We start from the raw sequence: 24638 nt of genomic DNA, 5'->3' as shown, positions 1-24638 counted from the left end.
TCTATTTGTTTGGGCTTAATTCAAAGACTACTTTAAAGAGTGACTTGCATTTATTTCACTGCTGGACGGTTGATCATATAAACATGTTCTCCCTTGCTTTCCAATCATGTTAGTCTTTGAAACTACAGAGCTATAAAAATTCTGAGTGCATATACATGCAAGTATACCATTTTTATTGCAAGCGTGGACACAACCTTGCATGTATATGCTTGTTCTAAAAAGTAAATTGAATGTCTAAGGAATACTGCTTTGAGTTGCTTATAAAGGATTCCTAAAATAGCTTTAAAGGCAATTGTAGGAGCAGTTGACTATATACTCTGTATAATAATAATTTTTCTCTCACTTAAATAGTTTCATAAATTACTCTTTCTCGTATGACATTAAGTGTTTTAAATGAATAATAGTCAGTCTGGATTTTCAAAGCCATAAGAATATTCCAGAATAGATTGCTTCAAAAGATGGTACATTAATGTAACTTTTCAAACAGTAACACCAGCTTGATTTTCCTTGCCTGTTTGGGTGTTGTTAGATTGCTTTGAAGATGGAGGCAGATTCACTGACTTCAGCTTTGCTGTTTGCAGGTGTATGGTGCTGCTATTCAGTTTTATGAACTGTATCCTGAAGAGAATCTCACAGAGAAGCAAAAATCTCAGCTGGGACTAACAGCTGCTGCCGAGGGAAAGTCAGACACATGCCGAACAGTTCAAACGAATAAATGCATCTGTCTGCTCTCTCACTGGCCTTTCTTTGACGCTTTCAAGAAGTTTCTTACCTTTCTGTATCGTTACTCCATCTCTGGTCCACATGTTCTACCCATTGAGAAGTAAGTACTTTCAAAAATTCATAACAGTACTTTCAGTTGATGAGAGCTTTTTGTTTTACTTCTAAGTTTCCTATAATATCCTTTTGATTTCAGTCATCAAACATTGAATATAATGAGTACAGCAGATTAAGCACTTTTCTCTGTTGATTAAATGTATCTTTACTTCCTGAAAAAGCCCAGATTTTTATTTGTGATTTAAGTGCCTGCAGAGGTATCTCTGAAAGCCCTTTAAAACTAGCTTTACACCCTTTATCATAGTGATTAGGAGAACAAATTCTAAATCCTTTCTTAATTTTTAATACATTAAAGTAGAAGAAAAAATACCTAGTTGTGAATTTTTTCAAATGCCTGATGTGTAATGAGAGAGAATAAAGTGGATTTGATTTTTTATTTTTTTTTCCCCATTAGTAATCCTCTTCTATTTGTGATGAATAAACTTAGTTTCATTCTTATATAAAGAATTTCCCTTTTTAAAATGCAGAGGAAGTCCTCACATCCAAGGAGAGGTTGATATCTATAATTGATATGTGATGCCATTTAACATTTTCTAGCCTAACACAGCTTTTCAATACATCAGACTTCAAGTGCAATATTGATTTGGTTGTGTGTTGGGTTTTTTCATTACACATCAGTATTCTGATTAAACTTTAATATTAAACTTCATGTGACTTTAATTTTTATGGATTAAGTGAGTTTTTTGTGATTGTTTATCCACTTCATTATTTCAGTTTGTATCTACTACTTTTAAAATTCTGATAGGGTCGATTTCCAATAATGAAAAGTTTGTGTTTTTTTTTAATCTGGGAACTATATTTGGTTTTTGAGTTTTGCGAATTAATTAAATGAGGAGCAAATATAATTAATAAGAATAATTGGTCAGTTTACTGTGGATAATTTAAATATAGCTACACTGCCTTGCATGAAGTTAAATAGTATGTAGCCTGGTTTCTTCAGCTATTTTAATGCTAATGAAAATTGTTTGTGCCATATGTGCGTATTTGAACATTTTCTGCATCCACAAGCAGCTGACCTTGCCCTTTGTGTTTCCTCTATGTTCCTTATGCCTGCCACCATCCTTGTACAAAATGTATGAAATATATAGCTTTGAATCAGAAACATAGAATGAGTCTTCTGTGTAAATCAGTGTGTGTTTGTGGATTTCTCTGAATTTCTTCAGAATTTGGTTGTCTGCATCATAAGAATGGTAAAAGTTGCAGAAATCCCACGAAAGGATGTGCTGTAGCGTGCAGTTTCTGATGGATTACCTCTGCCTGAGTTTCTACTGATTGAGGGTGGTTTCTTTCAATCGGAAAATGTGTATTATGTAGAACTCCTACACTTTTAGACCTTTTGTACGTTAAAGCAGTTTATAAAACTGACAACTTAAATTTTAAATACATTATTCTGTATTTTTAATATTTGGAGAAACTTTAACACTTTTTTCCTCAGAAATTTTGCATAGCATTTTGTGTTTGGAAATGGAGAAAATTAATTAACTCAATGACTCGATACTCAGTTCTGAGTGTGTTTTTGCAAATAACCAGTGCTGTCTCTGAGGTATAGCACTTTATCAAGCCAGAAGCATGATTGTAAAATGGTATTGTGATAGTCAAACATTGATATTTCTACTTTACAATATATAAAAAAAAGCGCTACTTATTTTTCAGTGTCATGAACCAAGTTCGTAGTCTGAAAGATGATCTGGCCTGCCATTTTGGTTGTCACTAGTAGAAAAGATTTTTCAAGGTCAGAACACCCCTGTAGGATTTGAGGCCTGTGTTGGTGTTTGGCTTTTTTTCTCTCGGTCTTCTGAATAAGTATGTACTGGTTTTGTATAATAATTTAGTTTACAGGCCAAAATTTGTCTTGAAGTAAAGCAGTTTAAGCTTCTAATGTCTACTAAATCTGTATTTTTCTTTTCCTCTAGACACATTTCCCATTTCATGCATAAAGTTCCTTTTCCATCCCCTCAGAGGCCACGAATTCTAGTTCAGGTAAGTGTCCATTTCTTCTTAATTGCCGTGTTTTAAGTGAAGGCAGAACAACTGTTGAACAGGTTTGTAAATGGAAAATATAATATTTATGTTAAATCTTTTTGTTGTTGTTGTTGTTCAGTATTTTTTTTCCTAAATTCATACACTTGATTTTTACAGATTTCTCACTGTTCCAATGCCACTTTAGTTAAGGACTTTAATGAGATATTACAAGATACTGTTTAGTGAGGTTGGAACTTAATTTCCATATACTCTGAAAAAAAAAAAAGAAAACTACTCAAAGTTGGCATCTGTTTTGATTTTTGCAACAACTTTTGAACTGTTTTCTTCTTACAACTGTATGAAGGCTTAGTGTGAAGTAAATAAATAGAATTAAAAGCAGCTGTGAAGCATATATTCATGATTACCAGGTTTCCCCAAAGGGGAACCCAATTGGATTATCTGTTATTTGAAATTTCACCCATGTCACCGTTTGTAGGAGAGAGGAAATCCCTATCTCAAAGACTTCTTAAGAGATGTGTTGTTATTATTTTATTTTTTCTTTTCTTTTTTCTTCCCAAGAGGCAAAATAGGAAGAGATGTGTAAAAAACTTTATTGCTGAGAAAAGACAGCCCTGTTCTGGTTGTAGTTATTCTAACAATCCTGTGGTTTTGAACAAGTTGTTACAAACTGATGTTACTCCCTGTTGGAGAACGCTGTGCAGTTTTAAGTCTTAATGCAGTAGCCTGTGTGCTAGTGAAGTCTTGGGTTATGTCCTTATAGGAAGCATGGAACATTAAAGATCCTCCTTGGTGTACTGGGATACTCTAAACAAGTGGCATTTATTACTGTTACTGAAAAGGGGTTGGAGAACAGTTACATTGAAACTGAATTCCCCCTGCCCTTTGAAAGCTGTGGATGAATTATGGGTCTTCACTTAAAATATAGAAGGCATCATTTTTCAGTAGTTAATAAATTCATTTTTTTACAGCATTAGCTAGTTTAAATTCTTCTTTATGAATCTGCAGTGTATTCAGTTCTGATTAAGAAAGGAAGAATGCGCTTTGCATGGTTTTTACTAAAAGATACCGATGCACAGCATTGCATACCACTTCTTGCAGTGTGATACAGCTGGGCTATAGGAGGTTTGGCTTAGTTTAAATTTTATTTTTAGGTTGTTTTTTTTGTTTTGTTTTGTTTTTTGTTGTAGTTGCATAATTCTGAACTTTGGAAATATTTATTAGAAATAAAAAGAATGCATTTTAAAATCTCTTTCCAGCTATCTCCACATGATAACTTGATTCTTAGCCAGCCTGTGTCATCACCCCTTCCACTGAGGCAAGTACAGAATCTACGGTTTAATTGTGAAATGTCTTATGGCTTATATTGCGGAAAAGATTTAGTATTTCTAGTTGTGATCATGCACATTAACTTACCTTGTCTGGTGCCTTTTGTAGCTAGCGTATCTGAAGTTTATTTATGTGAGCAGACCTACACTCTGGCAAAGATACATAATTAATGAACAATATATGTGTTTTTGCAAATAACTTTAGCTGTTGTTAGATCCCCTTTCTAGGAGTTGGTACCTAGGCTCCCAAGATAGAGCAGCTTTTGCATTGAAAGATAATTGAAGCAGTTCTGTGACTCTCTTAACTTTCACGTCTCTGCAGGATAATGATTAAAGAAATGCATGTTTTATCCCTGTAAATTGCTTCTCAAAAAGAAAAATCATCATGCACATGTCCTGAAAATAGTCAAGAGTGATTGAAGTAATGACTACTGGGAAGTAACTGTTCTTCACTGACCAATGAAGTGTACCATGTAGTCTGCCTTGCAATCTCCTTTAAGAGAAATATTTACAGATTGAAGTTTATAAAATCCTACTCTAATGCCTTGGTTTCTGTTTTGTTATTGAATTTTTTTTATTGTGCCCTGGAACTCACCAATGTGTTTCTATTCTGTAACAGCGGGGGCAAGTTTTCTACACTACTCCAGAATTTAGGACCTGAAAATGCCGTAACTCTACTGGTTTTTGCTGTGACGGAACATAAAATTCTCATCCATTCATTGCGACCTTCTGTCCTTACTAGTGTGACAGAGGCATTAGTCTCTGTAAGTAACATTCTTTTAATCATATACCTTTGAGTAGAAAAGATAATGTTTTTTAGATAAAATCAAAAATTAGTAATAGTGCTGTTAGCCTTAAAGGTTACTTAAAAATAAGAATAAAGATTATTAGAGAGAAAAAAATAATGTTGCTAATGATATCCATGAAGACAGAAGAGAAAGAATAACTATTTGTTCTCTGACTGTAAATACTGTAAATAAGCATCTTGTTTGGCCATGACAATGCACCAAGTTCTTCATTTTCCCACATAACACTGTATTGTCTCTTGCAGAAGAATTTTAAATGAGTGTTATTTTCTTGCCTATCTTCACTAGAGGCATTGTCTTACTACATCTACTATATACAGGTTGTTATATAGAAGAGCTTTTTTTCCCTACAAATTGAACACACTGAATTTTGAAGAAATTAGTGCATTTTTATTTAATAATCTGCACTTAGGTTTTTCACTAATAATTATCTACCATATTAAATACTTTTGAAGTGGCAGTTAGTGAAGTGTGGTTTATACTTGCGTAGATTATATTATTATACAAGTTTAACCTATGTTTTTATCTCTGCACATTTTCAAAGATGATATTTCCCTTCCATTGGCCTTGCCCATATATTCCTCTCTGTCCCCTGGCACTGGCAGATGTGTTAAGTGCCCCGTGCCCCTTCATCGTGGGAATTGATTCAAGATACTTTGATCTCTATGACCCTCCACCAGACGTTAGCTGTGTTGACCTAGATACCAATACAATTTCTCAGTAAGTATTTATTAATAATTTTTCGTCTGCATTAATTTTCAAAGGCAAAAACTAGCTTTTTGGCAAAACTTTGCAGGGTTTTGTTTGTTTTAAACCTCTGATTTTTCTATGCTTTTTTCTTGGAACAGATTAATTCCGTTTCATCATATGGAAAAAAGTATTACACAGACGCTTATAATTTTTGCAACTTTGTGACCAATAGGGTCTTGAGGTATGCTGGTGCCCTCTGTTGACAAAGGACATTGTAATTTTTTTTCGTCATCATAATGGTATAGTTAAGTCCAAATCTATATGCACTAACCACAAAGCAGTTATCAAATTGATTTCAGGTTACTATGAGCATTCTAGTGATTATCTCCATCCTAGTTTAAGTAATTACAGTTCAGAACATGGTGTTTGTGGTGGCTGTTTGTGCAACAGCAGGTGCTTAATACTGTTAATCCGCCTTTCGTGAGTTCTGAGTGGATTGGTTTCAGTGCTAGAGAGTGTGGCTCCTGAAATCTGGCACATTGGTTGGCAGTGATCAAATCTCCATATAGTAAACCAAGTTTGACTTTTTTTGATTGTTTTTCAACGCTTCTCAGTCCTGTTGTAATGGAGCAAATTGTGTATGATGTTCTCCTATTCTTTGGTGGGATATAAAAATCCTCTGAGTGCAGTCCTGTCTGCACACATTCACACATATTCTAGTCTATATTCATAACTTGTTTTTTTTTCTTCCAGAACTGGAGATAAGAAAGCTATTGCATGGAAGATCTTGCCAAAGAAACCTTGTAAAAATCTCATGAACACTTTAAGTAATTTATATCAGCAACTGGCAGAATGTGAGTGGGCAAGTGCATAGTAAGATTTACATTGCATATAGCGTGCCACATTAACAGATAAATATAGCTAATTAAATATCTTCTTAAGTCACCCGTTACACTAAACATAATGTTTTTGTACAGAATTGGGAAATCTGTGCTTTAAGTCCAGAGATTAGAACCCATATAGGGGCCTTTGGGGTGGAGTAGACTTTCATCTATATAAGGTGATGCTCAACAGAAATATCTTTGTATTGATGTTGTCATTGTACCAAAAAAAAAAAAGGCAAGCAGAACTTACATGAGAATAGTAAAGCAAGGAGTAGGCCAGGAACTAATAAAGCCCTTCGGTTTGTCTTCAAGGCCTGCTTGAGGCTTGACAATTGAGATTACTTTGGCACTCAAGCTGATAGTACTTTGCCGAAAATTTTAAGGTGGAAATAACAAATGTTTTATAAACATTGGGGTTTTAAATGTGTAGCACAATTGCTGGACATTTCTGAGAAAAAAAAATTGGTTGTTGATAGAATCCTCAAATATTGCAAAGAATGTTGAACCTTGATGTGAGAAAGCAGAAAAACAGGGATGATACCGGTGAAATTCTTTAAAACAAAACACTTGGAAATAGAAATGCGGAGTGTGATGAAAATTGTCTATTGCTTCATAATTTTAATATATTTTACTGTGAGGATTTCCTTAGAAAAAAATTTTAAACCTTATACTCTCTATATATAAAGAGTGGTATTGATCTTAAGTTCTTATTACAGAGTAAATTGCTTAAACATAATATCACTATAAGGTTGGCTATAATTATATTATGTGGAAAGATGGTGGCGAAACCACTTGGCACTTTGTATGAGTGTCTATTTTAAGACCAGGGGGTTTACTAGAAGCCCGGTTTCTCTCTCTATCAGCATTTTTCGTTGTGCTGGGTTTTAAAGGTTCCACTTTGCATCTGAGTGGGGTTACTCTGTGTATATAGGTCCTTAATATGGAACACCTTGAAATGAAAGGCACTGTAGAAAAAAAAATACCATATCTATGTGTTTGTCCCTAAAATACGCTTCTTTAATTAGCTCTTGTATAAATTTTCATATGTTTTTAGAAATAGCTTTCTTTGAGGGTTTTTTCAAGCCCTGTCCATACTGGTTCACTCTGTTGCTTTAGTAACGAATGTGCTGAAAAGGTAACTGTGTCTTGCTTTTGATATTATCCAGAGATGCATGAGTCGTACAAGGTCAAGCTGAATCCATTGTCACATGTCATGACTGAGTTTAATAGCATATATTTTAATCTGTTTCACTTTTTTTTTTTTTCCATTAAGTTTGGACCATTATAATATTGGTTTTGTTCACAGTGCAACAGAGACCAAGAGAAGATGCATTAATGGAACTGTCAATGAATGACTATGATTTTAATTCTGGGAAGAAACTGCATCTGTTAGATTTGGAGATCCAGGAAGCATTTCTGTGTTTTATGGCCTCAATACTCAAAGGTTACAGATCTTATCTCAGGCCAATAACAGAGGCACCCTCTGAAACAGCCACAGATGCAAGTTCTCTCTTTGAACTACAAGGTGAAGAGTCAGAAGCTTGTTTTATATGCGTTTATTTATTACTTTAAATTCTCTCTTATTTAAAGAATGAAAATATTTGCAGTGTTAGTGTTGTGAGTGATGGTAGGAATGTAAATGCAGAAAAATTGCTTAGTAGTGGCAAGGAAAGCAAAAAGTTTATTGTTTGTTGGTAGAATGCTTGCTGACTTTTGATGAGGGCTTCTGTTTTTTTAGGTTTTCTTAACCTGCTTCTGATTTCACTTCATAGGTTTCCTCAAAAGTCGAGATCGTTCCCATCAGAAGTTCTACACACTGATGACCAAAACTCAGATGTTTATTCGCTTCATTGAAGAGTGTTCTTTTGTCAGTGATAAGGACGCAAGCCTTGCATTTTTTGATGACTGTGTAGATAAAGTAAGCATGTCTTCATGTGCGTATAGCTTTTAAACTTCAGCTGTTTCTTACATTATCTGATACATAGTACAAGTAGAATGTATTTCAAGTGCAAGTTTGTTTCTCTTTTTCCTTTTACTTTTTTTTCTAGTCATGGTAGCCTTCCATTTTACTTTTTCGTTGGGCTTTCCTTCATTCTCTGCTTCAGATTCTTGAAAGTGTAAATAACATATGGTGAGCACAAATTAGAAGTGCTAATTTTCACCTGTATGTAAGGCTCTGAAATACTGAGCCATAAGTGAGTGTAATACTCTAAGGTAGGAACTTCATCAGAGAATTATGTTATTTGGTAAAACTACAAGTATTTTTATAGATTGTGTAGTACTTCGTGCAGTTGTTTAGGAATAGGGTTGATGAGCAGCAAACTACAAGACAGAAGACAGCCTCACTATTGTTTAATCATTATAAATGGAAGGTTCCTTGGGCTTTTTTTGAAACAGTGTGCTGACCAGTTCTCTCTAACAGTAGTTTTCTAGTTACTCTTAGAGAAATATAAAAGCATGGTCTAATGGTGTTTGATGCTCTTCATAGCTTTTGCTGGGTTCAATGTTCTATTAGTAGCAGTTCTCAAAAGTGTGTTTCAAAGTTCTACAGCATGAGTTACAGATATTCATGGTTTATAAATTGATTTAATTGCCAACATTTCTGTAATGTTCACTCAGTTATCCTATAGTTCAGTTAAAAAGCTCTTCAACACACAGCGCTTGCTTTGCTGTGTGCCAATTGGTGTCTAAAAATGGGAGGTCTCATAGACAGGAATATACCCAGTAACTAAGTGCTCTTGAGCAGTGCTTAGTTTCTGTTGTGTTGCAGGTTAGTTCTCTGACTAATGTTGAATCGTATTTTTATTCAGAATGTGCTGATCATGTCGGCGTCCGATTCTGTCTGTTATGTTTCATTTTGTAGAACAGTTTGAGGGCACTGAAGCTGATGCCCTAATGAAAGTTATCATGGCTGGGAATTCAAACAGTTCTTCTGAAAAAGTAATACGTAGTTTGGTGATGCCAGAGTGAGACTGCACGTAATCTGTGGAGCTGGTGGAGCTTTCACCTTTTCTCAGAGGTTAAGTAGCCACTCATGCAGCTGAAGCAGAGACTCATCTGTTCTAATGGCAGCTGTTTTGCTAGTTGATGCTGTGGGCAGCTTCTTTCCACAATAAAAAGGTGCTCATGATGGTTCCATGAGAATCACCTTTACAGAAAACATTTGTACACTTGTGCTTCTCCAACTTCTATTTCTGTCAGGGAGGGTTTTATTTGGTTTTATTAATGGGACAACTACTTCTATGCCTATGATAATTGTAGGGAAACCGAGGCACTGGAATTACTGTGCATTTAGGATTTACCACGGCTTTAGAATTGCTTGTGAAACTAGGTTTTCATTGGCATGAGAGTGGGTTCCCTTGTAGGATTTCTCTGAATAGTATTTGCCTCATCTTCTCTTTCATTTCTCTTATTTCTGATACTGTGCTTAACAGTAACATACAAAGTCAAAATATTGAATTGAAGTATACCAAGGATTGCTGTATGAACTAGAGCTTTATCCAAGATGCTTTGCTTTGACCAGATATAAAATTTTCATTATTCCAATAAAGTGAATATTTATTTATATATTAATGTCTTTCACTAGGTGAACCAGTACCTGAAAGGGAATGCATGAACGGTGATGTCACAGGTTGAAAGATGATACAACACTTTCTTATGGGTAGTTACAGGCCACTAGGTTGAGACAAATTTTATGTGCTGTGAAATTAGTTGTGTATAAAATATAATCTAAGCCTTGCCTCGTATAATTTATAAGAACAGCTGAAGCTGAAGACTAATCTCTTCTACATATAAAGAATAGTTGAAGCTGAAGACTAATCTCCTCAACATGTTATTTTATCCTGGAGCAGCAGCAGAAATTATAATTAGTTGCCCATTTTGTTTACTGAAAGATGTGGTGCAATTGTCTCAAAAGTTTTTATTTTTCCAGAAATTCAATAATGATATCAATTCAATAGATATTTAAGTTACTAGCTTTATTCTGTGTCACTGGTGAAGCTTGTAACTGTGGGGTTTCTACATCCTTAGAAGTATTTAAATTGCTAAGTAAGGTTTCATTTATATCTACTTTTCAGGAGCCATATGTTCTCGTTGCTTGGCTGGTTCTATTTGCTAATACATTCCATCTGTCTCATGCAGTAAAATATGTAATTAAGAACACCTCTCTGTATGTTTATCAAATTTTAAATATTGAAGAATTGTACTGAAACTACTTGATATATTTCCACCTCACTGGAGGACAAGAACTGTGGAATATGCTTCTTTTTGTGCATTAATTCTCTCTTGCTAAACTCTTAAGGCACAAAGAACCCACATCTTTGGGTTCCACAGGTTGCTTATTCATTTTCTTGAAGTAATGCACCATTTGGCTGTAATTTGGTTGCCATTTAAACCATTTAAATAATGGCTGTAAAGGTAAACTGTGGCAATATTTGAGCTGAGCACATGGGCGATCAATATGTGAATAAACAGCATGTTCTGTGCGCTAGGAAGTAAGTAGTTTTTGATAGTGCCAACTCTGAGATGGAGATGCATCTTATTTTGTGAGCAGAAGCAGCACTTAGGTATTGGAGGAGACACAATTGGGGACAGAAGATCAGAGGAAAAGCAATACAAATACCAGCACACATAGCAAGGAAAGGCTCTCAGGTGGAACGTAATAACACATTATATTTGTTCTGTTCCTGGTGGTATCTGTCGTGCGAGCAGTAGCAATAGGAAGTTTGTAATATTGTTAAAGGCTCGTCTGTCCTTTTTCTCAAAGGGAAACAGTTCATAGTTTCCCAGAATCTTGTGTGAGGTAGCTGAATTTTGCTTTGGTTCTTTATTTTTGTCTCAAGCAGTTGAATGAAATTCTTTAAGTAAAATTGTTGGACAGTTTTCTCCCACTTGATCCTGCAGTTTGATGCTTTGAAATTAGGCTGGAGCCTTGGAGCAGGTCTGTGCTGCTGTCCTTAGAACAGGGGCATTCGTTTGGGAAGTGCAGATTTCTCCTCCTCTTTGCCCTGCATGACCATATAGCTTTAATGACAGAAGATACAATAACCCTGGTATCTACTTTTTCTTTTACAATAACTTCTCCAGGTAGATACGGACAGAACTGGGGAAACACGACTTATAGAGCTGGATGAGTCATACAAGAGCGAGCACACGGTTTTCATAACACCCCCTGAGATCCCTCACCTGCCAAATGGCGAAGAACACCCTCTACAATACAGGTACCCTAAAGACACAGTAGGACACTGGCAAAAATTGTAACCCCTGCTCTCATAGAGTTTGTTTCAAGTTTCTTGTGACAGCCACAAAGTGCAGATTTTTCCTCTCCCTATATGTTGCCCGAGTAAAAATGTGTATGTAAAACGGCTACTGTGCCAGCTCTTTTGAATTTTTAATGATTTTGTGCATGTGTACACACAAGCAGTAACAACAAAGCCGACTCTGTGTTCACATCACATTGTGCTAGCAATTGTCGCTTTTTAAGGTTAAAATTGGCGTTAATGGACCCAGTCTGTTGGCCTGTTGCTGCTGATAACGATACAAGCTGCAGGTACTCTTTGGGAAGAGAGTATCTGAAAACTCGTGTTACTGATTTAGTAATTATGTCAAGTGAGTTTATCTATTAGCTTCTTCATTAATTCTGAGAAAGGTTTTTAAATCTAACCTAATTTAATCTTTTAGATAGTTTGATGTTGTTCATATTGATTTTATAAACCTCTGTCATGTCATGCTCCCTAGAGACTAAGCCACACAGATTTTTTTTTTTTTTTTTTTATTAGCTAGAATCAATACTAAAGCATTTGGCACATTAATTAAAGAAAATGCAAGGAAAGCAAACTTATTTATCAATTTAAGTTGCTCACACTGAAATAACAGTGTAAGAGACTGTGCAGGCCTATGAAATGGTACAGATGGTTTAGTAAACCGCTTTGTCAATGGATTCTTTAAAGGTTGACTTGTATTTTCTCTTTCCTGTGTAGATTCTAGTGCAACTGCGTAATTGATTTCATTTGCTATTATTTGACGTGTTTACTTTGGAACTGCCTTGCAGGAGTTAAGTGACACGTTTCTTTTACAGCTATAATGGATTTCCAGTATTAAAACTAGATTTGTTCGAGCGACCTGAAGGATTTCTTAAAACACCAAATAACAAACTCTCCTCAAAAGCCAGTAGTCCAAACAGCCCGTTGCCGATGTTCAGAAGAACTAAACAGGTACTTGCAGGTGTTTGTATAGCATGAGGTGCTTTGTAAATTGTGAACTTGCTGCCTTCATCTGGAGTTTGACTACAGCGACTGGCAGTGGCTGCAGCCTGACTAATGATTCTTTATTAATAGAGTAGCCATACTAATTGTTCTTTAGGTGTTTACCTGTCCTTCTTGCCTACGCTGTATCGTACAGAGCCCCTGTACACAGGTTGTCACTGGCTGTGTTGTCCCTACACCTTTCACGTTCTTCATGCTGTTCTCGACGAGCACAAATTGTTGGGCTTCTGCACTCACTTTTTGATCACTTTTCACAGTGTGAGGCTTTAAGAGGGGCTCCAGTTCTCAAGTTTTTCTTACAAAAATGCAGACCAAAAGTCATAGACATAAATTCCAAGAAATGCAAGTTTTTAGGAGGGCAATATTGGACAGCAGCTCTTTTTGGTATCACTCTGCTTTCATTTTCTTTCCCACTTTGAATATGTTGTTTATATTAATGTTGCAGTTTCTGTAGGAATAATGAGATGATACATGTTCACTTTTTAATATATGTGTGTGTACGTGCACATATCCACAAACAATATTTATGATTCTTTACAGGAAATAAAATCTGCACATAAAATTGCTAAGAAGTACTCATCCATACCACAGATGTGGTCCAGATGTTTGTTACGTCACTGCTACGGTCTTTGGTTTATCTGCCTTCCCGCATACGTGAAAGTCTGTCATTCCAAAGTCAGGGCCCTGAGAACTGCATATGATGTGCTACAAAAAATGCATACCAAAAAAATAGATCCACCTGATGAGGTAAAATAAACCAACCCCAGAATTCCAGAAATAGCCCAGTGGTTTTACGGAATGGAATATGTGTTTGACTACAGAAGCCCAGTACTAATCATGTATATTTTCAGGTCTGCTACCGAGTCCTCATGCAGCTGTGTGGACAGTACGGTCAGCCGGTGCTTGCAGTGCGAGTGCTCTTTGAAATGCAGAAAGCTGGTGTTGACCCTAATGCCATTACTTATGGCTACTACAATAAGGTAAGTATTTTTGAAAGAGGAAAAAAAACCCAACATATTTTTATCCAGGCAAATAGAACCAAGCAAAATAAGAGAGCAATTCAGATGTAATTTTGTCATTTCTAGTAAGTGGAAGAAATACAAGATAGAATAATTGTGTTGTCTTTGTTTTTGTGGATTTAAAAGTCTACTTCATAACTGCAAATTTAACACAATTTGAAATTTATGTTCATGATTTTGCACCTGACTGTTCTTTAAAATTACTTCACTTGACTTTGATATTTCCCAAATAGGCTGTTTTGGAAAGTACATGGCCTTCAAGCAATCGAGGTGGCTATTTCCTATGGATGAAAATACGAAACGTTGTTTTAGGAATAGCACAGTTTAAAAAAGCATTGAAAAAGCTACCAGCAAGCACCTCACATACTGCCGCGCCTGGTAAAGTACTCACATCCCTATTTTCATGCTGATAAGAAAATTATTCCAGAAAGCTTTCTGTTGTGAATTTGATGATAAAAACAGTCTTAAAGAAAAAAAAAAGTTCTTCCACAATTTTAAAAAAAATAACTGTGTTTTTTTTTTTTTGTCTTTGATTTCAAAATAGTCTACTCTTTGTTTATTGTATCAGCTCCTCATGGATGCAAAATATGAACCTGAAATTTATGTGATAATTATTCTAGTACATACAATAGCCAGTTTCATAAATGGCAGAAACTTCTGCCCAGTCTTTCTTTTTTTTGTTGTTTACTCCATTTTTTGATGTTAGTTGAGAGGTATCTAGAACTAGTCCTTGAGTTTGGAGTTCTGTATACCATCTAAAATGATTAGATTTATTTATTCTGTTTACCATATTCATCTTTTTCTGTCATCTTTTTCTGCCCTCTTGCAATAGGGGGACTTGCAGACTTGGGCAATAACACATCACTCAAAGAAGAAGCCAAGCAAGGGAAAACTTCTCTTCAAGATATAAAAGAACAAAAAGAGGACAAGAGAGAGAGTGACTCCAGTTCTTGTATGTATCTTGTAAACACAGATAACTACTTCATTGTGGATAAATAGGTAGGGATTTCAGCAAAAGCTAAGTGAGGCAGCTTTTTTTTTTTTTTTACAGTGTGTGTAGTAATGACAGTTTATGTCCATGTCTTAAGTTCTTTCCTCTGGATGTCTAATGGTTTAACTTTTGAAATTACAGTTCTTTTTTCCGTCTTCTGTTTCAAGTAAGTGATAAGAGTAACATAAAGACTTAATGATAATTACAGCTTAATGTTTCTGTCTTTTAAAAAAAATTAAATTGCTTTATAGCCATAATCTACAGGAAAGCCTTTCCTACCAGTCTGTTTTCTTTATAAAAAACATAAGAGGAGAATGGGTGAATTTTTGCTGGTCTGTGAGAGATAGCAAGTCTAACTTCCAGTTATAAAAGTAATGCTGAGAATTAAATATCCATACGTCAGTTGTTCTACCTTGGAAACCTCTGCCTAAGTAGATATCAGCCCATGTATCTTGGGATACGTACAACATGCTGTCACTTAATCCTCCATAAGGCATCTAATAGGTAATGGAAACTTGAGGTGTAAAATAAGTTGCTTTGATTCTGAAGAACTGTCCGTCCTTTTCTATATACAGTGTCCGAAGTGGAGAGCGCAAAAGGGAGCGGTGACTGCCTCCCTAAACTGAATTATCAGAACTCAAGTGATGGCAAAGCCGCTTCTAGCATAGTGCGGCTCAATGGTACAGTGGACAATACCATAGCAGATACCAGCACAGGTGAGTGGAAGAGAAAATAGATTTTGATTCTTGTGCAATTTTGTCTGTATAAATAATTGCTAATAAGAGCTCTATGTAACACGCTTGAGTTCTTTTGTCCACAAAACTTAAGATATAATGTAATTGATGTAATGGCAGTAGCCAGTGAAACTTGTGGGAGTGAGTTTAGGTTAGATTCTGCATATGCTGTGTCAGGGAGATATGTCTGCATATTCTTCATTTCCAGATTTTTTTTTTCCTATAGTCAATATCTGCTTACAAAATCCAGGTCTTGTTTTTTTTTTTTTCTTATATCCTTCAGCAACTAATAAATTCCTTCAGGATGGACAAGAGGTTTCTATGCAGTACAGTGAAAAGAAACTGTCAGGCATTTTCACAAGTCTATAATGTAAAATCTGGTTATTTTAGTTGTGTCAAATGTGCCTGAAATACTGTAATATCATACTTTAAAGTCTGCATCTTCATGCTCTGGCAAAACAATGGCGTTTTTTCTGACAGTAACTCCTTTTGTTGGCTCTAATTCATCAGGTTAGAAAGTGTTGCACTTTTTTGCCATTTCCTAGATACCTTTACTATCTTTAGATTTCAAACCTCTTAATTATGGAGTGTGTCTCTGGAAGAGAAACTTAAATACATCTGAGACTTTTCTTTATGATCTCTCTCGCAGTACTACTATGTTGTGTGATTTTACTTGCTTATAAATGTTTTATCATCTGATCCCTCCTGAAAGTTGTGACTGTGGTCAGTTCAAGGTTTCAACCCCTAGCACAATACATAGTGAATTCCATCTTTCAGTGTTGTAAACCGTTTGAGATGAATTTGCATTCTTTTGTAATTTTGTTAGTTTTCTTGCATAGTAAGAAATAAAGCACTATGTTTCATCTGTTTTTCAGAGAGTTCCATAGGATTGCTGTTTACATCATCTTTTGAGGATGCCGGTGAAGCAGGAGTTATAAAAAGTAAATCCTTAAGAAAGAGACATAAAAGCGCAGTAGAACCTGACCTAAGGGAGATACCATGGGAAGGCAGGAACCGTAACCTGAGTGGAGATGGCTTAGTGGGACTCATGATAAATAGAGTAAATCAGGAAGCAAACCCTGGAGAAATTGTTGAAAAACTGGGAGCTGATGCCAAAATCCTATCTAGTGCATTACAGAAAAGCATAAGGCCAAAAACTCTTAATATCAGAACTTCCTCTTTAGGATCTAAGAGAGAAAGCCTGGAGAAAGAATCGAGTGATGAAGATGCAGCTTTTGATTGCAGTTTTACAGATAAAACAGAGTCTCCTGTTATCTTTGATCTGGAAGACTTGGATGCAGAACCTGAAACATCTACAGCAGTGAAATCCTCCAGTGACAAATCTAGAAAGCTGCAAAGAAAGAGCAGCTTTCCAGTAAAACCAGTTGAAAAGACAGATGTTGAAACTGGCTTTGATCCGCTGTCCCTGCTGGTTGCTGAGACAGAACAGCAGAAAGAGGATGAGGAGGATGACGATGATAGAAGTGTTTCTACTCCATCTGCAAGGCGAGATTTAGCTGAAGAAATAGTCATGTACATGAACAACATGAGCAGCCCTTTGTCGAGTCGTGCCCCAAGCATTGAGTTGCAAAAACCCTATGATGACAAAAATGCTAATAAAAAAAGCCCAACAGTAATCCAGCCCTGTAGGAGGTCCAGCCTTCCCCCGAACTCCCCAAGGCCATCCAGGCTTACCAAATCCAAGAGTTACCACACAAAGAGTGAAGAAAGGCCAAGAGACAGGCTTTGGTCCTCCCCGGCTTATTCCCCAAACAGTCCCGCAAAGGAACAGCTCCAGGATGCAACTGGTGCATTAACACTTGTGTCTTCACCGTCCTTCAACTTGGATACGCTGTTAACACCGAAGTTTGATGTTCTGAAGAGCAGCATGTTTTCTGCTGGAAAAGGGGTTGCAGAGAAAGCCAGCAAGTGGTACTCAAAATTTACAATGTATGCTGCATCCTCAAAGGTAAATTTTTATAATTATTTTCCCCCACATCACAAAACCTAGGTACCTATAGATTAAGGTAGAAGCTCTGTAAAGGTTTAATCACTGACAGGGCGGAGGAGACTGATCTGCCTTCCCTTATTTACCTAAAGAAAAAATACTTCAACAATGTTTTTAATTTTTTTTTACAGTTTTTATGAAAAAAGAGAAGTCTGCTCATATTGATTGCCAAAGTCATCTAAGGCTAATTTGGAACTGAGGTCATTTGGTTAGAAAGTTCTTTGCTGCTACCAACTCAAACAAAACTCATTTTCTTCCCAGTCCTTGGGGATGAAACAGTGCCATTTGCTGGCAGTGTATTGTTTTCATGTGCTTAAAAACAATCTGAGACTAATTATCTAAGGTATCAATGACACCTTGCCTATCCAAATGCATTCCTATGGCTGCTAATAACTTCTATAGCAATGGCGGGGAAAAGTTATAGGACTGAAATATTTAAGTTTTCATTTAGGTTGTTTTACTTGGAGAATCTCTTAAAGAGAATCCTCATGTAGTTATTTAACCCTGAGTGAAACATTTGTTCTGAGTACAGACCTGAGCTGAGTGACTTTTCAAGGAGAGAAGTTCATGCCTTGAATTTACAGAGGTAAGTCTGCCTGTTATTTTTCAGAAATAACTTTGCTGTCCTTTTCTCAGTGGAATTGCTTTTTTCCTCTCAGGATCAAAATTCAGACCGAGCAAGTGTTTCATCTCTTGGAGCTCTGGACTCAGAATCCACTTCTCTAACTGATGAAGATGTCTGCAATGATTTTGAAAGTGCTTCTCCTCAGGAAAATACCACATCAGAAATTAAAAGAATTGGCCTCAGCAGGACAAGCCTAGAAAGCTCAGCTTCCCACGATGGCTCATCAAAACAATTTGACCAGTGTGGTAAGCAACGACTTTTGCATTGGATTCACTGATCTGAACAAAAAAATCCAGTTTTACTTGTTCTTTCATAATTTTCAGTTTGGGATTATCCTAGTTGTTAGTCCTTTTTGTGGCAGAAGAACATTTTTCTTTTCCTACCTGCAAACTATTACTCATACAGATCTGTCTGTACCTGTGGATATTCTTATTGTAGAACCTTGGTTTGGTTGTTCTTTCTTGTGGAATAACTTGCACAGTAACATCCTGTTCCTGAATAAGTTTTGGGATGGTACAGCTATGAAGATAAGAGACCCTTTAGGTCCTTCAGTTTTTGTATAATTATCTTATTTGTGCAAGCTATACAACTCCAGAAGACAGCTATAAAAATTTTCAGAAGGTAACTTTATTAGTCTGGTTTTGTTTTCTAAAAGTAGTAAAAATCCTTTTTTGAAAACTGTTGTTTTCTACAAGCTGCAGTTGAAGCTGATTATCAAACTTTGTATTATCCAACCCAGATTAGGTGGAAAAAAAATCTAATTGTTTGTGACTGTTACACCAATTTCTGTACTACTGTCATTCTAGAGCACAGTGTGTTAAGCAGAATCAGAGTGAAAGGACAATCTGTTTATTTGGATGCCTCCACTTAGCACCTAGAAGAACCTGTCTAGATTTGGCTCCTGGTTTGTGGGATGTGGAAGAACTGGAGAGGGGCAGTGGAGGCCGTTGTGGCCAGGGGATCAAGGATCCTGAGGCTGAGGGTTGGCAAAGAGCAGAGTCTGGGATATTTGCAGTCACAAGCAGCAACTCTTATCCTTCACTAGTTTTAGTCCAGACAAAAAAAGTGTGTGTATGAATTACTTAATCTGTTAAATTTGTTTCCAAGCTACCAATTGTTGAAAAAAGAAAACTGAACATATGGAAATTCTATGTTTGTAGATTTTATTTTTGCTGCTGTTGGTGCTGGGCAGATGGCAGCCTCACACTCTGGCTTCAGATTTATTGCATCTTCCGTTACACGTTTTATAACTGCAGTGTTATTTGACTAGAAAAAGTTTACTAAAAATACATATTCTGAATAACTAATACTTTGGGTTTTTTTCTGTTAATAGGGTCTCTTTCAAAGTTCCCTTTACCTGACAAATCAGAGCTCATATCTTCTTGCAGTACAAGTAGTACCAGTGTATTTCAGAACTACGCTATGGAGGTACAGGATGATTTATTGATTTTTAACTGATACACTTAAAAGCATATGTCTTCAAATATAAATGCTATCTGAATCTCTGTTAAAACTCAAAGCTTAAAATTAATCTATTAAATATTTCTGTGACAGAGTTAGGTATCATTTCAGATCTTGCTCTAGAAATGTCTTTAATGCAGTCACGTTTTTGGTCCTTAAACTGCAGTTCTCAAGAGTTTGAGAATTGGATGCCATTGAATTCAGGCATCTAAATCCCTTGTGCAGCTAAATTTGTCTGAGGTGAAAATACCAAATCTTAAATAGCACTATACATTTAAAAATATGGAGTAGATAAGTAGCTATTTCCTGGTGTAGCATCTAGTAAGATCATTGTACTTCTGACTGTTAACATCAGGTTTGGATTAATGACTGGTCATTTTCGTCTTTTTTCCCCTAATTTATATTATACTGGCAGTCACTGCCAAAGAGTGCTTAAATTCGAAGAATAATTTCTATAGGTGCATAAATACTCCTGTACTATTATGGTTGCAAACAAAATACAAATGACGTATTGTTAATAAAAACATTTTTGAATAACTGGCTCGTTTTACTCTGGGAAGCCATAAAAGGATCACCTAAGCCACTTAGCTAAATTATATTTATTTCACAAGCATAGTTCCAGATCCCAGTCTACTTGCTACAACAGAACAAAGACCTTCACTTAGTAAGTTTTTCAGGCAATGCTCATTCCAGTCATTTACCATATCAGCTGTCTGCTGTGGCAGTTTCGATTTATGATTTAATAGCTCTTTTGAAATACTTAAATTTAAAGCCTGGGAAGATCTGAACTTGTATGCAAGCGGAGAGCAGCATTCATCTAAGGGCAAGGATTTTTACTCTAGTTTTAACTGCTTTGTAAAAGAAGAATAGTTTTGAGAATGTATCGTAGTGGAGTTCTGTTATCTGCCGTGTGCAGGTCCTCATCTCCAGCTGTTCACGGTGTCGGACTTGTGACTGTTTGGTTCACGATGAAGAAATCATGGCAGGGTGGACAGCAGATGATTCAAACCTCAATACCACATGTCCTTTCTGTGGCAATTTATTTCTGCCTTTTTTAAGCATAGAAATCAGAGATCTTCGGCGACCTGGACGGTAATAACATTATTTGAATTTTCCTCTATTTAGAATGTTCATAATTGTGAAGTGGGTTTTGTTTGTTCTTTAGCTAATATGAAGCTTTTGCTCTCCGTGCAGTTATTTTCTGAAGTCCAGCCCTTCTACAGAAAACATGCATTTTCCATCACTTTTTGCAAATCAGAGTGGGAAATCCTGTAACACAGCAGCCACTGTTGGCCTCACTACATCTCTGATGTCTGTTCAAGAGGATATAAATTCAAATAGGTAAATCTGCATTTTCTGCATAGAAATTAGTCAGGTGCTCTGTGGATGTGGATGTATTCCTCATCAACGTAAATTAATTTAATAAGATACACTCTGAAAAGGAGAAACTGATTTGAGAGAGGATCTCCTCGCTGCCTCTCCCTTACCTCTGAGTTGACCACATAGAGCTTTTTCACCATGGTGTTTACCATTTCATCCCTTATGTAACAATTCGTGTAGGCATCTGTAATTCTGCAAATTTTACGAACTCTTTTAGAATATTTGTGTTAATTATCAGTACAAGGGGAAATAAAACTTGCACTGTGTATATGTTTGAGCACTCAGAGTAAAACAAAAAGCTGAGATTCTTAATTTTTTTTTTCCCCTAGCAAATCTAAGCAGCATGACAATATTTGTGCCAGAAGTATCCAGATCCCCTCGGGAAGAAGACAAAATCCCTCAGGGTCAGAATGTCCAAGTCACCCTGTAGCAAGGAGTATCAGCACTTTTGGCCCATTGGAAGAAGATGAGAAGGAAAACCAGAAGATGAGCCATATCATTCCTACTGGTAGCCTGCCTGCTACTTTGCAAGGACCAACAGTGTGTAGTTTTTTTTTTTTTACCTTAAATGTTATTTTTTCAAAGTGTGTGATAGAGAAATGTGAAATGGCATAAATTAGAACAGAATTAACTATCCCAAATTATGAGAAATAGTAGGTTTTATTATTTAAACCAATATTAGTTGTAACTTGTAGATGTTGGTGTGTCTAGTGGGGAACAAAAGCATTCATAAGACTCTGTAAAAATAGCTACGTTCCAACTAATGACATTTTTTTCTTTTTACCATAGGATTCCTTGGGCTTAGAATGGCGCTTACCCAGTCCTGATCCTATAACAGTTCCTTATCTCAGTCCTCTTGTGGTGTGGAAAGAACTTGAGAGCTTACTTGAAAATGAAGGGGATCACGCAATAACAGTGGCAGACTTCGTAGATCATCACCCTATTGTGTTCTGGAATTTGGTGTGGTATTTCAGACGCTTGGACTTGCCCAGCAACTTACCAGGATTAATACTTTCTTCTGAGCACTGTAATAAAAACTCCAAGGTACAGAAGCAGATAGGAAATACTGACGTGTGAGAAATGCTTATTTTCCCATATAGGAAATCATTAGATAATTCAGTAACTCTTAGAAATGTGTCTTAAAATATGCTCGGCCCAGTCCTGAATTGGTAAAGGATGTGTCAACTGAAGGAAAATATGTGTGAGTCTGGAACTCTGGCTCAGCAGGACTTGCATGGGGTAAATGTTTAGCTCTTACTAGTCACGCTGTAATTTATGATCCTCAGTTACACAGACAGTAGGTTTCTAGTTGGTTTTATTGCAGTTTGACTAGTTAAGCAGCAGGAGGAGGAGAAAGTTATAATTTTTTAAGGCTGTAGGAAGACACACAAAATACTCATTAGCTGTGTCACTATTCAGATTTAGCTTTCTCTGGTTTTACAACAGTTATAATATTGAAGCTTTTTGCCATGAGGCCTATAGACATAAAGATATATTCTAAATATGTAAGTCCTCTGTCATGACTTTGTAATAAAATATCTTTATGTATGCATTTTCCTGTTCAGATTCCACGAAACTGTATGTCAGAGGACAGTAAATATGTTCTTATTCAGATGCTATGGGACAATATGAAATTGCATCAGGATCCAAGGCAGCCTCTGTATATTTTGTGGAATGCTCAGAGTAAGATTTGTTTCTTGTGGTTTTTGGTGTTTATTGATTTTTTTTATAAATAATAACTTTCATTTTGAGCAACTGAAGAATGTGTTTTGAAAATATGTCTTTGTGAATAGTTCACGTGAGATATAACTGATTTTTTGATCATATTACTTTTTGTCTTGCAGGTCAAAATCGCACTCTTTTGTTTGAGAGTGAGTGTTCAGTTTGGTGTTGCTATTCTAAGCTTGTGTGACTTGTTTTGGGAGGAAGGGTGGATGTGAACTGCTTGAACAAGTTTAGTTTTCCAGCTTATCGGTTTCAAATCGTTAACCTGTATCTCCAGTGGCTTTTTCTTCATTGGGAAGGGAGGAATAAGAGGGAATATATTTCAGTGAAACACTGAACTTACATTGACACTTCATCCACTTAGCTTGTTTTCTTATTTTTAGAAGTCGCTTACTAAGAATTTTGTTGCCAGTGTTGGATCATATGCCTGAAAACATCTCATGACCCATTACAGCTGTTGAGTTTTCTCCGACGTGCTTTTAGTGTTTTACATTGATATTATTTGACTTGGTTTATTGTTCTTTGCTCACTTCATATATGTCAATGTTTTCAGTTTGTGTAGCCTCCCACCTTTTTTTTTAACAATTTTCTATTTGCTGCACAAATAATATATTTATTCTTACAGCATTTCTCATGTTTTTCAGCCCAGAAGTACCCAATGGTCCATTTATTGCAAAAAGATGATGACTCTTTTAACCAGGAGCTCTTGCGGAGTATGGTGAAAAGCATTAAGATGAATGATGTGTATGGACCGATGAGTCAAATATTGGAGAGATTGAACAAATGGCCACATATTAAAAGACAGAGGTAAGAAAGTGAACAAGCCTAACTGGAGCGAGGTTGGACACCAGTAATGCTATTGTAATATCAATTGTATTTTATAGTGTGGTTTTTTTTTTAAAGAAAAATAGCACTGTTTTTCAGCAGCATTCTCAGATTTATCACTCAGTCTGGTACTTATTCTTCTATTTTGTGATAACTTTTACAAACTTCTTTTAGAAAAAAAAATGGAGAAAGCGTTTTTCACTTTTTCTTCTCCCTTTCTCCTTTACAGCCAGCTTTTTGCTCTTACCTTTGAATGATGACAAATCAAGTAGGGAGTGTATATATTTTGTTATTAAATGTTATATATATATTAGTGTCGTTCCTAGGGTGCATGGGTGGATTTTTTTTTTTAAGTTTCTAGTAGAGAAGAGAAGGGGAGCTAAGAAGAGAGGTTAGCTCTCATTTTTAAGAAGTGTTTTTTCCATTAGCAGTGGAATTAGTGAAAATTATTTCCTATGAATTTATATTTCTTGCCTGGATTTACTGTTTTTTATTTATAAAAAGATATATAGCAGCCTTTTCAAGAGCTGGAGTATTGACAAGGTATTTATTTTCTCATCTGCCTGCTTTTTCAAGATAAGCTGGGACTGCAGGAAAGCAGGTTCCTGACCTGCTTGTCAAATCTGGTGAAATTTGGTTGAGTATATTAAGTGGATGTTTCACTCTGGTGGCACTTGGGTGATCTCGATGTGGGGAGTCCAGGGCAGTCTCCAGAGGTCAGAAACGACAACATTTTGGAGGTGGCAATCAGGAATCGTGTTCAAAATGCCACTTAAAAAAAGTTATCTTTAGGTAATTTGGTCTATTTTTAATGTGGTGTATTATTGCATTATATAAATTGACATTTCTCTTTACAATTTCAGGAGTCTTTACAGAGAAATACTGTTTCTTTCACTTGTTGCCCTAGGAAGAGATAACATTGATATAGGTAAGTTATTCAGATAGATGAAGAATGTACACAAACTAGTTTTTCAGCTTCCAAACAACAACAAAAAAATCTGTAGCTTTCATGTGTGTCTTTCTATGGTAAATACTGATAAAAAGGACTTTACAATTATTTTTTTGCTGATAAGCGTAGTAGC

General features: G+C 36.0%; 1 protein-coding gene across 6 annotated transcripts in view; it reads left to right on the top strand.

Moving 5' to 3' along the window:
• DENND4A (DENN domain containing 4A) overlaps positions 1 to 24638 on the top strand; it is a 45299-nt gene that overhangs the window by 16818 nt on the left and 3843 nt on the right. For 3 of the 6 annotated variants that reach the window (XR_013922602.1, XM_080351028.1, XM_080351027.1), the window contains 26 exons: positions 582 to 823; positions 2751 to 2817; positions 4077 to 4135; positions 4765 to 4909; positions 5496 to 5671; positions 6395 to 6495; positions 7832 to 8050; positions 8298 to 8443; positions 11611 to 11744; positions 12602 to 12737; positions 13329 to 13535; positions 13640 to 13768; positions 14041 to 14185; positions 14640 to 14759; positions 15374 to 15514; positions 16408 to 17501; positions 18200 to 18410; positions 19499 to 19593; positions 20543 to 20718; positions 20821 to 20967; positions 21336 to 21546; positions 21796 to 22050; positions 22572 to 22689; positions 22851 to 22877; positions 23376 to 23538; positions 24420 to 24484. Coding sequence is in view for 3 of the 6 variants with exons in the window: in XM_080351028.1 (XP_080207154.1) it covers positions 582 to 823; positions 2751 to 2817; positions 4077 to 4135; positions 4765 to 4909; positions 5496 to 5671; positions 6395 to 6495; positions 7832 to 8050; positions 8298 to 8443; positions 11611 to 11744; positions 12602 to 12737; positions 13329 to 13535; positions 13640 to 13768; positions 14041 to 14185; positions 14640 to 14759; positions 15374 to 15514; positions 16408 to 17501; positions 18200 to 18410; positions 19499 to 19593; positions 20543 to 20718; positions 20821 to 20967; positions 21336 to 21546; positions 21796 to 22050; positions 22572 to 22689; positions 22851 to 22877; positions 23376 to 23538; positions 24420 to 24484 (4729 nt within the window). In the remaining 3 variants the exon portion in view is untranslated. Of the gene's footprint in view, positions 1 to 581; positions 824 to 2750; positions 2818 to 4076; positions 4136 to 4764; positions 4910 to 5495; positions 5672 to 6394; positions 6496 to 7831; positions 8051 to 8297; positions 8444 to 11610; positions 11745 to 12601; positions 12738 to 13328; positions 13536 to 13639; positions 13769 to 14040; positions 14186 to 14639; positions 14760 to 15373; positions 15515 to 16407; positions 17502 to 18199; positions 18411 to 19498; positions 19594 to 20542; positions 20719 to 20820; positions 20968 to 21335; positions 21547 to 21795; positions 22051 to 22571; positions 22716 to 22850; positions 23204 to 23375; positions 23539 to 24419; positions 24485 to 24638 lie in introns of those variants that run through there. The other 3 variants (XR_013922603.1, XR_013922604.1, XM_080351029.1) reach the window with 3 other exon arrangements.

This window comes from Nesoenas mayeri, assembly GCF_963082525.1.
Source record: "Nesoenas mayeri genome assembly, chromosome: 11".
NCBI classification, from domain to species: Eukaryota; Metazoa; Chordata; class Aves; order Columbiformes; family Columbidae; genus Nesoenas; species Nesoenas mayeri.
The sequence above is the reverse complement of the archived record's forward strand: the minus strand, read 5'-3'. Positions and strand labels throughout refer to the sequence as shown.